Below are 16,351 nucleotides of genomic sequence, written 5' to 3' on the forward strand. Positions count from 1 at the left end.
ACGCGATCGACGCGCGGCTGTGGAAGAAGTCGGGGAGGAGGCGGCGGCGGCGAGGTGCGCATGCGCACGCGGAGGCCGGGCCGAGGTTCCGCCGGTGTCCGGCCGCCCGTCGGGCCGCGGTGCGGCAATGAACTGGCTGTTTCCTCTCGGTAAGGGCGGCGGCGCCTCCTCGTCCGCCGCGCCGCTGCCCACCCTCACCAGTCTCCAGCAGCAGAAGCAGCGACAGATCGAGTCCCTGCGCGGTGCGCACGCCTCGTGAGTGGCCGCGGCCGGGTCGGGCGCCCCGTCTGGGCCTGGGCGTGACTTCGCCCCCGGAGGGCTCTCCCGCCGCTCCCCCCCCGGGCCGGGATCGGGCCGAGATCGGACCTGTCTGTGTGAAGCCCTGACGGGTCCTGCCGGCCCTCGGCCTGCCCGGGGCGGGAGAGCGGAGCGACTCTGCGGGACGCGGCCGGGAGGCGGGGGGAGCTTCCTGGGAATGGGTTAGAGGAGCGCACTGATTGAAAGCGACGGATAAAACACCCGCTGTCGGCGTTCTGTCACTCTAGCCGCGTTAGGGGCAGCAGCACGGCAGCCCCGCTGGCCCACAGCTTTACTTCATTGAGAGCAGACTGTACCGGGGGCTTGTTTTCCCTGGATGCTCACCGCAGGCCTGGGCAGGGTTTTCTCCTGTTCAGCAGCCACAGTTTTACGGCAGTAGACTTTTTTTTTGTTGTGAGAAATTTCTGATGACAGAACTGCTGATCAGTTTCACGTGTTCTTAATCTGCTGTCCGTGCTCATCTCCTTTTACAAAGATATTACAGGTCTCTTCTCACTAGTGACAAGTGACAGGACAAGGGGAAATTGCCTTAAGTTGCGCCAGGGCAAGTTCAGGTTGGATATTAGAAAGAACTTCTTTACAGAAAGGGTGGTTAGGTACTGGAATGGGCTCCCCAGGGAGGTGGTTGAATCGCCATCCCTGGATGTGTTTAAGAGCCGTTTGGATGTGGTGCTCAGGGATATGATTTAGCAGAGGTTTTTTTTTAGAGATGGGCCACTGGTTAGGCTGCGGTTGGACTTGATGATCTTCAAGGTCTTTTCCAACCTGGGTAATTCTATGATTCTATATCCATACTTCATATCTCTCCAGTTATGTTTCCAGTGATCATCTAAGCGAGTCACCAAGCTTCTGAGGAAGCCAGTCCCACTGAAATGGTTTGATAGAGGTCTACAGAAACAATTTGTAAGAAGGAAAGAGAGTGTTTTGTGTTGTGTTCAGCTGACACCAAGGGTGAACGAGCAACTGATTGTGGTTGCAGACTAATTATGTGCAGACAACCCCTCCTACTGTGAGTTAGCACACAGGAAGCACAAGTATAATAATATTGCTTATTGCTGTTGTTTGCTTGAACTTAAGTGTGTTCAGAGTCAATTTCACAAATATTTTAGAAAGATGGCTCACTTCTCTTAGAATTTTTCTCTCTGGTTATGCAGCACTGTACCGAACTGGATGTTTTTGTTGGGTCAGCCTTACTGAGCCCCATATTCCTGCTCTTTTTGTTGTAGTATGGAGAAGCTCACTTAGAGTTATTATTATTTAAATTAAAACAGTTTTCTTATGTTTGCTGTTTTAGCCAAAATTAAGTCATTTTTCCAGTGCATTCATTTCCACTTGGGAAAGAAAGGATTCATTTTTTTTTTTGGTTCAAGAGTTTGCTTGAGGAAGGTTTCAGCACAATGAGATCATTTGTTCTTTTGTTTGTCTCTCATTTCTCCTCTTTCCCCAGTTCCTATAGGCTGTGCAAGTGAGGGGGGCACATTTATATACCTGTCTCAAAACAATTTTGTGCCTGGCTGTTAAGACACTGACATACCAGCATCTTAAGGGCAGAAACGTCTATGAGATTAGAGTGAGAATCCTTCAGATAAGAATAAAGAATGGTGCTTTCTGTGCATGGTGTACCAGAGCAGGTTTGCTGCTGATGTCTGATAGTTTCCTCAAAACACACGAGTTATCACAGAGAGAGAGTTGATGCTGAGTTTTTTGGGAGAGGGATAAAGTCAGGCTGGGTGACAAGTGGTGTGTAGTTGGATTTGTAACTTACTCTCTTTATTCCTGAAGCTCTGAAAGCTAGAGTTGTAAATTACATGTGCAAATGTTGCTTTGAATAGATAGAAAACATGCCTAGCACTGTAATCAACATAGATTTGCAGATAATGGTGATTGGGTTTTTTGGGGGAAGGAAGAAGTAATTGTACAGAGAGTATCTGGCAGAGAATGTAGGGGTATTTCTGAAGTTGGGTGCAAAGAAGCTTTTGAGGAGCGCCCAGCTGTCATCATTACCAATCCTGACTGTGTTCCCTCTGCTTACATGGCAACTTACAGTGGAGAATTATATTAGTAACCAGTTGAAGGCAGGAAACGTATGTGACAGAGGAACGGGTCTGTTTGAAAGCTTTGGTTTGATTCAGGGATTATAAGAAGAGGCTGATTTTTCTGCCCTTTCTTTCCCTGTCTCAGCCAAGGTATGTTTATGTTGTCCGGTAATTATGTATCTGAGCAAAATCTCCTGCTCCTCTACAGTCTTTGGGATGCCACCTTTCAAAACACTCTTACTATGCATAAGATCATGGAGTGCTTTGAATGTTGAAATCGCCTTTTTACTAATGCAGCTGATTCTGAAGATTTTTCACAGAAGGAGCACATTTGAATTCAGTTTCATGCATTTTTGTGAGAAGTTTCTTCACTTGATGTTTTCAGGGAGTCTGTCTCTTGATTATCCCTGGTTTAGGGCCTTCAATTTTTGACAAGTAGGTTTTCTCCAGGTAAAAGTTCCTGAAAATATCAGTGTTAGTGCACAGAACTTGGTGTATGCAGACAAAAATATACCTGTTAAATAATTTATTATCATATTAAGAAAGCAACCAGTGTTATTTTTGCTTTATATACTGCTTTGTAGGCAAGGTAGCAATACCTTGTGCACAGGATGTAAAATAAGTCAGGAGTGTTGACAGGTCACCGTTGCTCTGCCTGTATTAGTATTGTTTGTGATGATGCTGAGGTTTTTTCTTTAATCTTCAGTAGTCAACATAGTGTCCTGAAGCATATTACCTTATTCCAGTGTTTTCAGTTTTATTCTTAAAAGGCTTTCAAACTAAACAGAAAATGTCTGAGGTTTTGCCTGTTTTTGGAGCATAGGTACTGAGGCTGTCATGCTGAACATCAGTTGGATACTAACCATTTCTTTTTTGATAGCATTGCAGAAATTCAGAAAGATGTGGAATATCGACTACCATTCACTGTAAACAACTTGACAATTAATATTAACATGTAAGTAGAATGGGATATCTCTAAATGCATATCTTAAAAATAATACTTTCCTCCTCAAAAGTAGTAATGGAACATAAGTAGGTCTGTCTCATAATTAATTTCAGGAACTATTGTCCCAATTTACCTTTTTAGTCTTGGTAATCAGAGTGAAACATGATGCTGGTCGAAGTGTAATTACATTTTGCCATGCTCAGATCCTAAGATATCTGCATATTTTTAGCTGAAGGTGAGCAGTGGAAAACTGAGGGTTTCTGATGTCTCTGGATCCGTCACAGGTGAAGACAGATGGTAACTGACTGATGTGCTGTTAATTCCTGGGATCAGCTCTTACCATGGTGAAGCTTCTGGATCATAGTTTGGAAGTGATTTGTTGTAATATATACCCCATCAGTTTGCTCTGGTAGATATTGATACTATTCAGTTCTCAAGTTTTTTATTACTCAGCCCCACGGTTTTGTTAACTTACCTGATATTCTTGAAAGATACGCAGCATTGCTTTGAGAGTAATACAATTTATGTGAAAGTATTCTCGACATATTATAGCTTTTCCTTTGTCAGTGAACATATTTGCATCAATGTTATCCTACAGTTCTTCTCAGTAAATGCTCCCTAGTTCCATGGAAATGTAGTATTTTAATCTCTGTGAAGCTTCATTTCTGACTTCTCATTTTGTAACTAATCTTCTCATGTACTTCATGCTGTATCTCCACAGAAGAGTATGGTTATGTGAATTACTGTGCTTTTTCTTTGCATAAGAACCTTCTTAAAGCATACTTTATAGGGTTTAGTAACAGTTATTCTTGTATTTACAGCTTGCTTCCACCTCAGTTTCCTCAGGAAAAACCAGTCATCAGTGTTTTCCCACCCGTGAGACATCATCTAATGGACAAGCAAGGAGTGTATGTGACTGGTCCGTTAATAAACAATGTACGTATAGTTTGTATTCCCGCATACATTAATAGCGATTCTAGTACATCATGGTAGATTATTGTCTGTACTTCTGTTGGTTTGTTTTACTTAAAAAGACTAATGCTGGTTCTAATCCTTCTCACATTATTTTGGTTTGAAAACAGAGATTCAGTACTGTTCAGTATGCTGCTGTTCATTCTCTTCTTACTGCTATTAATGAGTTCAGTATTTCACAGAGTTAAAATTAAGTTAAGATAGCTTAGAAGGTTCCTGTCTCTTTTCTTGTTAGTGCTGATAGCACAGTTCAAGTTTCTCTATAGCGAGTCACAAATTAGTAAGAAAGATGTTTTTAGACTGTTCTGTTATCTACTCTTTTCAGCTTTAATCCCATTAGAATGCCAAAGTTTTGCCCTAATAAGCAGTACTTTCATACACTGTTCTTCTTTTTGTTTTTGTTTTTTCTCCTCCACCAACAATGATGTTGTGGGAGGGATCTGGTTTGGTTGTTTGTTTAGAGTGACATTTCCTGAATGATGCAACTGAATGTTTTTGATCTCTTACGTAAGTGTTGTGTTATGTTTGTTCCTTTTTATTTAACTGTAGCTCATTAATTAATTTTTTGTTGTTCATCAGAAATTTTGTACTTAATTGATTCTCTATTGACAGTGGAATACGCAGAAAGACTTTTAGTTTCTGTTTCTGTTCTGAGTGGCTTTGCCACTTAAAGCATTTGAGGGTTGTGCATAAGCAGTTTACGTTAGGCAGCACATTTCTGAAACGGCTTTCAGAATTGCCGTGTAGACATAGTGAATGTTCATGTTCATATTTTATTTCAGGAGTAATTTTTCTTCTGTATTCTGTAATTACTTTTTCTTTAATATTAGTTTACAATGCACTCGGATCTTGGAAAAATTGTTCAAAGCTTACTGGATGAGTTTTGGAAAAATCCACCAGTCCTGGCTCCTAGTTCAACATCGTTTCCATAGTAAGTATCTCTAAAGATGCTGATATGTAATTGTGTGTAATTAAGTTACTTTAAAAAAGAGGAAACCAAATATTAGGAAGGCGGGAATAACATGGGAAGTTTACTGGGAGACACACGTCTGCTGTGTCTGTACAAGCTGATGTGTGTGGTTGATGGCATAAAGTATTTTGAGAAGAAACAATAGACTTGACTGCATTTATATTCTGATGCAACTGTATGTGCTTCTCTTTTCTTGAAAACGTGCTAATATTTACAGTAGGTAAAATCTTTAATTTGCTTTACATCATCACCTGAGTCTCGTTTCTTTGTATTTTTCATATTTTTTTTCCATAGGTAGTTTTACATTGTGTATGTGTAACTGTGCAGTTTTAAATAATCATACTAAACATGCAAAGCCTGAGACATTACAGCCTTGTCTGTACAACAGTGCTTTTTGTGGCTGACAGTGATACTGGGATTAGATGAAGCTGCAGCTATGAATTAAAAAAATCACGTTGTTTGAAAGTAATTACAAATGTGTTGTCAAAGCTGTTAAACTCTATATTGTAAACAAGAGCTAAAGAATGACACATGCATTTCTCGGGATTTTAAGGTGTAAATAATTTAACTTTATGTTTTAATAAGAGTTTGAGAAGTTGTTTTATTAGAATTAAAAGTGTGATTTTCTTTTTTTCTGCTCTACAAGTAAATAGCTCAATACAGTTGTATGTTTGTTGCATGACTATATCCTTTTTATGTTAGAAGAAAATACGAGCAGTTTTATGGCCTTTTGAAAATTCAATGGTATGTCTTATCTGTGGTCTAGCAATCATAATACAAATGATAAGAAAAGTGCTCTAAGAAGCTGATTGCTGATGGCCACGGTTTTTGTTGGTTTTAGCCTCTACAGCAAACCAGCTGGAATGCCTCCATATGCTCCTCAGGGGTTTCCATTTCTTCCTCCATACCCACCTCAAGAAACAAATAGAACAATGGCACCCGTGCCTGCTTCTGAATCAGTTTCTTCAAGCTACACTACAGACAAGCCTGCTGCTCCCTCTTATGGCTTGATTGCTGATCTGCCACTACCTGTTCCAACAGCAGAAATAGTGCTTCAGGTCTGTGTATTGAGATTTGTTGCTTAAGCTGTCATATGCTGGGTGCAAGTCCGCTGAAAGGCACACATACAAACTCAAATTGTTTTGCTGGTGCTTGGGAAATGAAACTAATTCTGGTTGTGGTGAAGGTTTTTTTGAACAAACTTGAAGCCAAACATGTTTCTTTATGAGTTTCAGTGACCTAGAACTATGCTAATATAGTTTTTGAGCTGCGCTTTCCTCTGCAGCTGTGACTGTTAATCTAGATATAAAAAATGAGGTGCTTTTTTATACAGGATTTTCTGCCCAAAGGCTGTGTGGTGAGGACAGTGTGCAGTGTCAAGAATTCATGCATAGAACATGAAGAGTTTCCCATTTTTCTGCTTCAAACAGTGTCTCTTGATGGATCTGAATGTGTGAATTTGCACACTCCTCAAACTCCTGCAATCTGGAGAGATTTTTATGAGTGCCTTCCAAAGGCACTTGATTGCCAAATGTTTGGTCTTTTACTAATCGCAATAAAATTGTCTTTAGAAACATAAGCTTTTCTCATCTCGGAAGACGCAGTTCCAGTTTAGTAGAAATTAAAACTTCTACCTTTGAAGACATATTTATTTTTTTCCTCTATAAACTTTTAATGAGGGATAGGAGGGAAGGACATGCAGGAAATCAGAATGTCGATTTCTTTTCTCTGTTTTCAGTTCCCTGAGCTATCCTCCTCTTGTGTCTCCTGGGTCATTTGACTCTTATGAAATTAACGACTTAGCAAAATTCAATGGTTTTTTTTCCTCCAATACTGACTCTTTTTTGGCATGCTACCTGAGATATCCCTTCATATTTTGTTGTGATGATTGAGGTGAGACTTCTCTGCTTGGAGACAGCATTACAGTTGCTTATTACTTTTCCTGTTTTATTTGTTGCTGGTGAACGTTCACCTTCAGTTTTGGATTAATTTGGTTATCTACCAACAAATCACTCTTCAGAAATCTGCTAATCATTTCTTAACTTCCATTTAGGTTGGCCAGAACGGATTTACTTACAAGATGCCTGATATTCCTGACACCTTTCCGGAACTTTTGGAACTGAGGTAAATAATTTTTCTCTAGTCATTAAAAGGCAATTACTGCTGTGTGTGATTTTGGTCATAATTCTGCATATATCACGGGAATGTCTTTGTAGTAATGATAAATAGGACAACAACCAGCTACCAAAATTGTACAGCGAGAAAGTGAGCCAGCCTTGTGTTCAGGTGGGCTTCTATTTTAAGGCTTTGTCAGTGAGAACAATACTTCAGGATTCAACACCGGAAAAAAAGACCATTTACTTCCAGTTTCCTTACTGTCAGTATTCTGCTGTCCTCAGGGGTTCACTAGTGACTTAATTGCTGCTAAAACAGTAGGAGGTCAGATTAGATAAATCCAAGTGGTTAGTTGCCAGCTGTCCCAAGGTGAATCACCTCCATATCTGAATAATTCATGCACTTATGCAAATATTTTAATCAAAATATATTTTACTACATTTCACAAATTGTATCAGTTATTGTTATCAGTTGTTGTTCCCAGCAATTTCCTCAGGTGTAGTGAGACAGTCTTCTGAATCAGTTGTCTTGGATTGAGTACAATACTAATTAGTTACAAATTCTGAAAGCTTTAGGAAGTCAGTGTATTCATTTTCTGGCCTTGCTTCTTTATGCTGTCATCATAGGTTATTGTCAATGTTATTGTCAGTCTCCTTTCAAAAAGGAAAAGACCTTGGCCATGAAAACTTCTGTTTGCTTATTAGTTTTCCTGGACACCTTCTGAAGAGCTTGTGTTGAATTAGCTAAGTCGGCTATAACTTCTAGCAGCATCCTTAGAATGTAGCATAAAGTTTGTACAGGGTATGAGAGGGATGTAGTTGAAGTGTTAGGATTTCTCAGCATTATAAGTGTATTTAAAAGTCATGAGTGGTAATGCAGTAGCCATATTGGGTAGAGGTGGCAAGGCTTTGGTAGATGGGGTGCTGCACCAGAGGTCTCTGTGAGAATCCGTCAGGTTCTGCCACTGTAACAGGCTGAGCAACTGTCCTCCTGCAGGACAGCTGAGCTAATCAGCAGTTCTGATGGCAGTTCTATGAAAACATCTTTAAGAAAAACCAAATAGCTATAAAAGCAGCAAAGAGTGGGGGGGTGGGGATAGGTGGGGAAAGTGTGAGTCCTGGGACCATCAATGTCAAGAGAAGAAGGAGTATAGGGGGGACCGTGGAGCAAGTATTTACCTGCAGAGAACCACATCAAAGCAGTTCATGGAGAGCCGCATACTGGAGCAGATAGATATGCCCTGAAAGAGACTGCTGCTGCAGAGAGCCAATATTAGCAGACTCTGCTGCCATGAGCTGCAGCCCATGGAGAGTACATACACTGAAGCAGAGGAAAAAATTGAGGAGTGAGCTGCAAAGCATAGTGTTAAGGACTGACTGCAACCCACATTTCCCTTGCGCTGCCTAGGGAGTGGAGGGGATTGAGGGGGGAGAGGAGTTGGGAATGAAAGAGTGAAATTTAACCTAGGGAGAAGGGAGCAAGTTTTTATTTTTCTTTCTCACCACCTAACGCAATTGGCTCTAGATTAAAATATTTTTTCTGTGTTGAGTGTGTTCAGCCTGTGACAGAAATTGGTAGGTGGTCTCTCCCTGTATCTGTCTCAAACCATGCACTTTCCCGTCTTATTTTTTCCCCACGTTCTACTAAGGAATGGAGTGAGGGGCAGTTGGCTGCTAGGTGCCAATGCAGCCAAGGTCAGCCCACCACAGTAGCATTAAAACTACTTTGAAGTGAAGCTTGAAAGATGGGGCACATCTTAATACAGAGCTTTTTTAAGCACACTGCTGCATAATAGAGCTCACAGTCCAAGAGAAAAGGGTAAAAAGCTGTGGCTAAGCATGCTGTACCTGTAAAGTTCTTGATGAATTCCTCAAACTTTTGTCTTTTGGCAGAAATGAGAAACTCTACGTATAATGCTTATTTTTAACTTAAGATATGTTTTCTTTTTGTTTGCATGTAGTATAACAGAGCTGACCAATATGAATGAGAAAGAGGAGGTGTTACTGGAACAGTTTGTGAATCTACCACAGCTGAAGCAAGTCATTGCTGATAGAGATGAGTTAGTGAAAAGCATTGAAGAGCTGGCAAGTAAGATGTCAAAAAAATTAGTATTTGTGGCTGTGTTCTGAGAACTAAACCCTTTAAAGTAATAATAATAATAGCAACTTTATTTTATAGAAAAAAATTTGTTGCTGGAGCCCAGCCTAGAGGCAAAAAGACAGACAGTGTTGGATAAAGTAAGTGAACAGCAAAATCTTTTTCAGACATTAGTTGCAATATTTTGGTTTTTCAGGGGGAAAACATTCTTTCTTCTTTCTTTCAGTATGAGCAACTGACACAGATGAAAGCAGCCTTTGAAAAAAAGATGCAAAGACAGCATGAACTTAGTGAGGTATAATCTCTTTATCTTAAGAATGCTTCACTAAACTTAAGTTTTAATTTGTGTGTTTATCCAAAAAATATTCTAATTAGATTGTAATTTTATGTGAAATAACAAGATTCACATTAAAGAAGAAATAAAATGGTATGAAGTCCCAGCCAGTTTGAGAGCAAAATAGTGTTAAAATTGCACTGCTATTTTTCTTACAGTACTGTAGAAACGAAGTTGGAAGGGGGTATGATGAGCGTTTAGAGCTGCTCTCAAGAAGTGTCATAGTTTTAAGAGTAAAATTACTTTTAAAGAAGGGTTTAATTATCTGTACCCATTCAACACAGCAAACTTGTAAAGCCGTGCCTGATTAAAATGATTAAAACTATTGCTGTAGGAACTTAAATTCTGTGTTGTATGTGCTGTTGAACTGGCTTCTGGCATTGAATTCCATGCTGTGTTGTTTCTTAGAGATGGTGATTCATTTGGTCACTTAGACTTTCATGTAGTAAAACGTAGGGCCACGAAGATGATAAAGAGCCTGGAGCAGCTCTGTTAGTGGAAAGACTGAGTAACTTAGGTCTGTTCAGCCTTGAGAAAAGGACACTAAGAGGGGATCTGATCAATGTCTATAAATATCTAAGTTGTGGGAGGCAAACAGATGAGGCCAAACTCTTTCAGCGTTGTGCAGGAATAGGACAAGGAGAAATGGCCGCAAATTGAAGCATAAGAAGTCTCGCACAAGTCTGTGTTAAGAACTTCTTCGTGGTAAGGGTGACAGAGCACTGGAACAGGCTGCCCAGAGAGGTTGTGGAGTCTCCTTCTCTGGAGACAATCAAGTCCCAGCCTGGACACCTACCTGTGCAGCCTGGTCTAGGGAGCTTGTATTGCAGAGGGGTTGGACTGGATGATATTGAGAGGTCCTTTACAGCCCCTACAATTCAGTGATTCTGTATTATTCACATATCCCATCTATATTTTTTTTCTTCTTGGAAATGTGGATTCAGATGGGCAGTGCAGTATTAATAGAAGTTTTCATTTTCTTAGAGTTGCAGTCCAAGCGCTCTGCAAGCCAGACTTAAAGTAGCTGCTCATGAAGCTGAAGAGGAATCTGACACTATTGCAGAAGACTTCTTGGAAGGCAAAACAGAAATAGATGACTTTCTTAGTAGCTTCATGGAAAAGAGAACGGTATATAAAATACAAGTCATTCTAATCTGAGAGATATACGGAATATAGGTAATAAATTAAGACAGACTTTGAGCAGTGCTATGATTCAGAGGGTGCTTTAGCAAGCTCCAAAAAAAGTTTCAGTCTATTTAAAATAGAATCAGCATTCTGGATGCAATATATTTAAGACAGGAATGAAAAATCTCCTCTGCTAGACCCCTGCCTGTGCTCTTGCAGGTATTCTTGTGCCAGTTTTCTCTGTATTGTCTGTAGATATAGGGAACATAGATGTATAGACAGTTTTAAACTTGGGAAATTGATAGCGTGACATGTTATAATTAATAACATAATGCTTAATTTATTGAAGTTCTTAAACTAAGTCTTTTGATGGCTGTCCAAGTAAGTTGCAGGTTCATAATTACTGCTCATGCAGTGATGAATGCAATTTACTGTACGATGCACCTTTCTTTAAAGGTAGCTGATAAGTGCATTTCATAATAAAGAAAATGTTTTTCATGAATGCAATTGCTGATATTGTTCCATCCACAATATAAACAGTTATTCAGCCTTAAGTTTCGAAGGGAGGTTCAGGGGTCTTTCCCTTTTTAAAGAGCCTGTACAGTAGCTAAGACATTAAAGAGAATCTGCAGTACGTGCTGTGCAAAATTCCTTTTGGAATTGACTCTCCTGTCTCTTGTTTTCCAGCTCTGCCACTGTAGACGAGCCAAAGAAGAAAAACTTCAACAGGCAATAGCAATGCACAGCCAATTTCATGCTCCGCTATAGGTAAGCTGCTGTTTTAATATTCGTGGTAAACTGTTTTTTTAATCTACCACATTGTTATACACAAATTGCTAACTACAACAGATCTGTTTTAATAATGCTTTGCTTGGGAATAAAGTGTGCTGCACCTGTTTGTTAAAATTTAAAACACTATTTTTGGAGGAGTGAAGATATCTAATTATGGAAATCTGTCTTTACAGGTTTCCTGCAAACTGCATCTGCCAACAGAAGAGTGAAGAACCCAGTAAAGCACACTTTTTAATAACTGTTATTTGCAAATAGGCATTTCATCTTATGTGGTTGTATTTATAGAAGAGATTGTATACAGAGCTGGGACTGTTTTTGTACAAATTAGAATGTCTCTTTATATTCTCATTGTACTCAAGAATCCTTCTATTGCAAACTTTGCACTAATTTCTTGTATTTATTGTTGATAGTTCTTATTATATTTAAGTTCCTGCTGCTATACCCCATTCTTCAAAGATTAAATATCTAAATATGTAATTTTGACTAGCTTTTTACATTTTTATAAAAGCATAATTCATATCTTTTGTATTTTGAAATTTAAATGGATTTGGCTTGATCTGTGGAAGAGTTTGAGATAAATGGTGATAGAGCTTTGGAAACTGAAGCAGTTCATAATTGGAGGTAGTAAATTCACAAGCTGTCTTTTTCTTGAAGCCAAAATGTTTAAGAACAATTTTTGTTACTTTTAAGTGATAACACAAAACTGATCATAGCCTGTACTCTGTTTTGGACAAGCAGATCTGGATTAAGCAAAGGGTGCGTTGGAACAAACTGTATTGGAAACAAAATGGAATGAATGATCTCCATGTAGATTTGGTATGTTGCTCAGTAGCACCGATGCACTTGATTTCAGGTGTGGCCTGGTACCTAGCACTGTAATTAAACACAATTTCATCTAACAATTTCATTTTCATGTTCATTTTTACTTATTGACAAGCAAGCCCGATTACCGTCTAGTTTGTGTTTTATGCAATGTGACTACGTGTGAAGAACTCAAAGACACCACAAAATCTAATTCTGAATTTCTTTGTGAAGTAGCAGTTACCCTCCTATTTTTAAGCAACTGATGTGGCTACAAGTTAGGTTGTGTGCTGTATTGAGGCCAATGATAAAAGTTGGAATTGAGCCTTATGTCTGCCCTTTAATCACTGAACCTTGTCTCAGGTTAGAAAACTTATTTGATTTCTTGGTGTAAGATGTATTAGATGAGAATGGCTAGGACCTAACACAGTATTCTGTAGAAGAAAAATACAGTCCCTAAGCACATGCATGTATATTCTCTCTTGCTCTTGCAAAAAGGCAAATTCTTGTTCTTGTCAGTGAATTAGATTTTCATCCAGAAGAACAGAAGTACTATTCTTGGAGAGAAATATGGTAAAGAACTGAAAAAGTAATGTGTAAGGGGGCCTGCTTCTTCCTTATCAGGAAAGTCTGGAGATAACTCTCTTAACCAAGGCATTGCTTTATGTTACCTAGGTAGGGCTGCAAAGCATCACAGATTCAAGTCTCAATTTAAAGCAAGTCATAGAATCACAATGGGAGGATGGCTGGATTAGATGATCTTGTAGATCCCTTCCAACCTTGTCATTCTATGATTAAGGTTGGAAGGTCAGTTCAGGAGAGTACTTTTCTGTATCACTAATCTTCTCTCAGTCCTACACTCATTACTGGCAAAATAGGATAGGGTATCTCCTTAGAACTGGAGAAAAGTGAGTAAATTTGAAGTTAAGAAAAAAAAACAAAACAAGCTTAATTGCAAGAAGTCTGTACCACAGGCTAGTGAATCTTAAAATGGGGCACTAATATCAGTCCTATTGAATTTTACAGTAGTGTGGGTGTCTGTCTTAAGTTACTGCATTTCATGGCAAATATATTACTGCTGTTTGATGAGGTTGTTGGTTTTTGTTTTTGCTTTTTTTTTTTCTAAGTTGCCCCAAGTTCTGAGATTGGATATCCCAAGAAAATACAACTGGTAGATTCAAAAAAGATACATGGGTGCCTGAAGAAAAAAATTCATTGTAAGTGCCACTGATTAAGCAATAATGTACAGAATATCTTAAAAGATGAATTCTACTGACTGTGCATAATAGTACTTTTATATTAATACAGTACTTCTGCTAATTTGATAACTGAAGCTCTAATGCAAGCTTGCATGAAAGGCTGTCAAGAGACTCTGGACACAAATTTTCCAGCAATGTGATTTCTGCAGCTCTTCCTCACTTGGGTAACTTTTCCTTGCACATTATATAACACTATGGAACTGCTGCCTTTTGTTGAATGTTACATATTATGGTGCTCTCCTGTAGTGACTGAACTCTTCAGCCAGGCCACTTTCAGACGACTGGCTTCTCAAACTAGTAAGCATTTTCCACACCTTGAGCCTTTTCTTTTAGGTTAGTTCTGTTTTTTAAGAGATCATACTTACAAATGTAGGGTTCCTCCATAGAGTCCTTCTGATAGAATCTAAAATGTCAGTGTTCCATGCAGGTTCTTTGTACAGTGTTTGTTTTACAGGGATGTGGAATTTTGAAGTCCATTCTTTTCTTCCTTTTATTTTCTCTCTCATGTTGTTGTTTCTATTTTTAGGATATATATATTTTTAAGCATTCGAAAGCCCATCCTTTAGAGAAGAAGCATAGAACACCCTGAATCCATTGGTGGTGTTGTTAGTTAATTACAGATGTTCTGTAAAATAAATAGGAAAGGCCAGCCTGCTCCTAGCTCTTACAGGATGTGCCAGTCTGCTGCTGTCTTTCTCAGTGTTGTTGCTTTTTATTTTCTTCTGTTTTTCTTTTAGTTGTGCCAATGCGATCACTTTTCCTTTAAGCTAGCCTTCTTAATGTCACCAGAAGACATTATAAAATGCTGATGATGACTCTGTCAGAGGTAACTGGCATTTAGCATGCTGGTAGTTCATAGTGAAGCACATTCCTTACCTTACTTTGCAGAAATGGGAGGTGTATTTGTAAAGTGAGCTTTAAGCAATTCCCTATGAAGTGTAAGAGGATTGAAGCTGCTGTTAGATGCATACCCTACAGCCTTTTGAAACATGTTCAGTAGTCTGGAGTAATAGGCTGCATACAGTGACTGGTTTCTGAAGACCTTCCCCTGCGTCACATCCACAGTGAGGTGTTCTGCAACATGGAATAGTGAGATAAATGAGTAACAACTGTCAATGAAAGGAGGAGACTTGTCTTTGGTGTTGCATTAGTTTGGGGTGGGAGCGACTGCCCATTCTGGTTTGTAACTGCTAATCGAACCTGGTTGCACCTGTTACAGTATCTGATCTCACTGCAAAATGTTTTCCTGTTTTTTATATTTTCATCATGTGTGCCCCCAGTGGCGCAGTGGTATAAGCTGCTGCTTGCGGCACCGGAGGGCCTGGGTTCAAATCCCCCCTGTGGCGCAGGGGTAGAAGTGCTGCTTCGCTACACAGGGGGCTTGAAACCCGGGAGTTGGACTCGATGATCTCCAAAGTCCCTTCCAACTCGCACGATACCATGATACTATGATGATCGTTGGTTTTAGTCCTCTTGGCCAGAGGCTACTCAAATCCAGAACTGATTGTTCCATATAGCAATTGTAACTCGATGGCATTGCAGACCAGAGAAATTTTAAAATATGCCTGAAATCAATTAGCTTTCATTTTAGGGGGGCGTTGCATACAGCTGCTGGTAATGGTATATTCTGATGGGGATTATACAAGAAAGCTTTCCTAGATTTCACAGCTTATTTGACAGGCTAAACCCTTCGGAAAGACAGGGACTGTCAGATATGTACAGCTATGCTAACCAACACTACAAGCAAAAGACTATATAAATTAGTTCTAAGTAATATCTAATAGTGTCTTGTTTGCTCTGTACGTACTCCTGCAGCTTTGCCACTTTGGACCTTGATCAAATGCAGAAGTTAGAAATCTTATGTCTTGCTTCTGATTGAGTTCTTATTTCTCCCATTGAAGACTAGGAATGGTCTCTTAAGAGAGAAAGCTGAAATAAAACACAGGCAACACAGTGGAAGTCAGCTATTACAGCCTTATGGTGTACGCTACTCTGAATAATAAATACTGTACTGTGTTAAACTTACAAATAAAGGCTTTGGGATTTTCTACAAAGTGGGTAATTGTCTTAAATTATGGATAGAGGGGTGCTTTTCAGTTGTTGGGTAGATACAGAACTGTGCTGGAAACTGGTGATGCAGAAACTACTGCTGTAATTCCTGGAACCTTCTTCATTAAAATGGGTTTTGAAAATCCATATTCCAGCTCTAGTTAGTGGTTTTTTAAATGTTTTGCCTTGGTTGGGTAGCCCCGGAGATCAAATCTATATATACTGTAATAAGCTACAAGGAAAGCCGGTATGCCGGTAATAAGTGAGTACCATAACACAGTAAGAAAAGGACTGCAATTTTCAGTCACTGGGAACAGTGCATTGTTCAGAATACTTGAGCAACCTTAAGAACAAGCCCTTGCTTCAATTCAGTCACTGGTTCCAGTGACTGAAAATTGCAGTCCTTTTCTTACCACTGAAGTCTAATTAGATTCTTTTACAGAATGCTTTATACTAGAGACCACTAGATTTTAAAATAGTATTATTAGCTGGCTTCTGGTGCCCTGTTGGCAGTCTAAATAATGTAAGTTAAATCCT

At 39.4% G+C, this 16,351-nt stretch overlaps 1 protein-coding gene across 2 annotated transcripts; it reads left to right on the forward strand.

The window, feature by feature from the left end:
• The first annotated feature begins 7 nt into the window (after positions 1 to 7).
• Positions 8 to 15,960, forward strand: VPS37A (VPS37A subunit of ESCRT-I). Of its 2 annotated transcripts, none has more exons than XM_072334791.1 (12): positions 8 to 255; positions 3,235 to 3,309; positions 4,122 to 4,236; positions 5,103 to 5,203; positions 6,084 to 6,300; positions 7,296 to 7,366; positions 9,318 to 9,445; positions 9,536 to 9,594; positions 9,681 to 9,749; positions 10,773 to 10,916; positions 11,601 to 11,681; positions 11,879 to 15,960. In XM_072334791.1, exons 1-11 carry the CDS (start codon positions 128 to 130, stop codon positions 11,679 to 11,681), a joined length of 1,188 nt encoding a protein of 395 aa, XP_072190892.1. In that variant the 5' UTR covers positions 8 to 127; the 3' UTR covers positions 11,879 to 15,960. The 2 variants fall into 2 exon arrangements, with proteins under 2 accessions (XP_072190892.1, XP_072190894.1); XM_072334793.1 differs by having other exon boundaries at positions 184 to 255; positions 3,243 to 3,309; positions 11,879 to 15,814.
• The last annotated feature ends 391 nt before the right edge of the window (positions 15,961 to 16,351 follow it).

The sequence above is a fragment of the Excalfactoria chinensis genome, chromosome 4 (genome assembly GCF_039878825.1).
Source record: "Excalfactoria chinensis isolate bCotChi1 chromosome 4, bCotChi1.hap2, whole genome shotgun sequence".
NCBI classification, from domain to species: Eukaryota; Metazoa; Chordata; class Aves; order Galliformes; family Phasianidae; genus Excalfactoria; species Excalfactoria chinensis.

Bases quoted from the DNA above. Each gene is read 5' to 3' on its own strand.
- VPS37A (XM_072334791.1), top strand. From the start codon at position 128: ATGAACTGGCTGTTTCCTCTCGGTAAGGGCGGCGGCGCCTCCTCGTCC. The intron at 5,204-6,083 runs GTAAGTATCTCT...TGTTGGTTTTAG, and splicing joins AGTTCAACATCGTTTCCATA to CCTCTACAGCAAACCAGCTG. The intron at 9,750-10,772 runs GTATAATCTCTT...TCATTTTCTTAG, and splicing joins GACAGCATGAACTTAGTGAG to AGTTGCAGTCCAAGCGCTCT.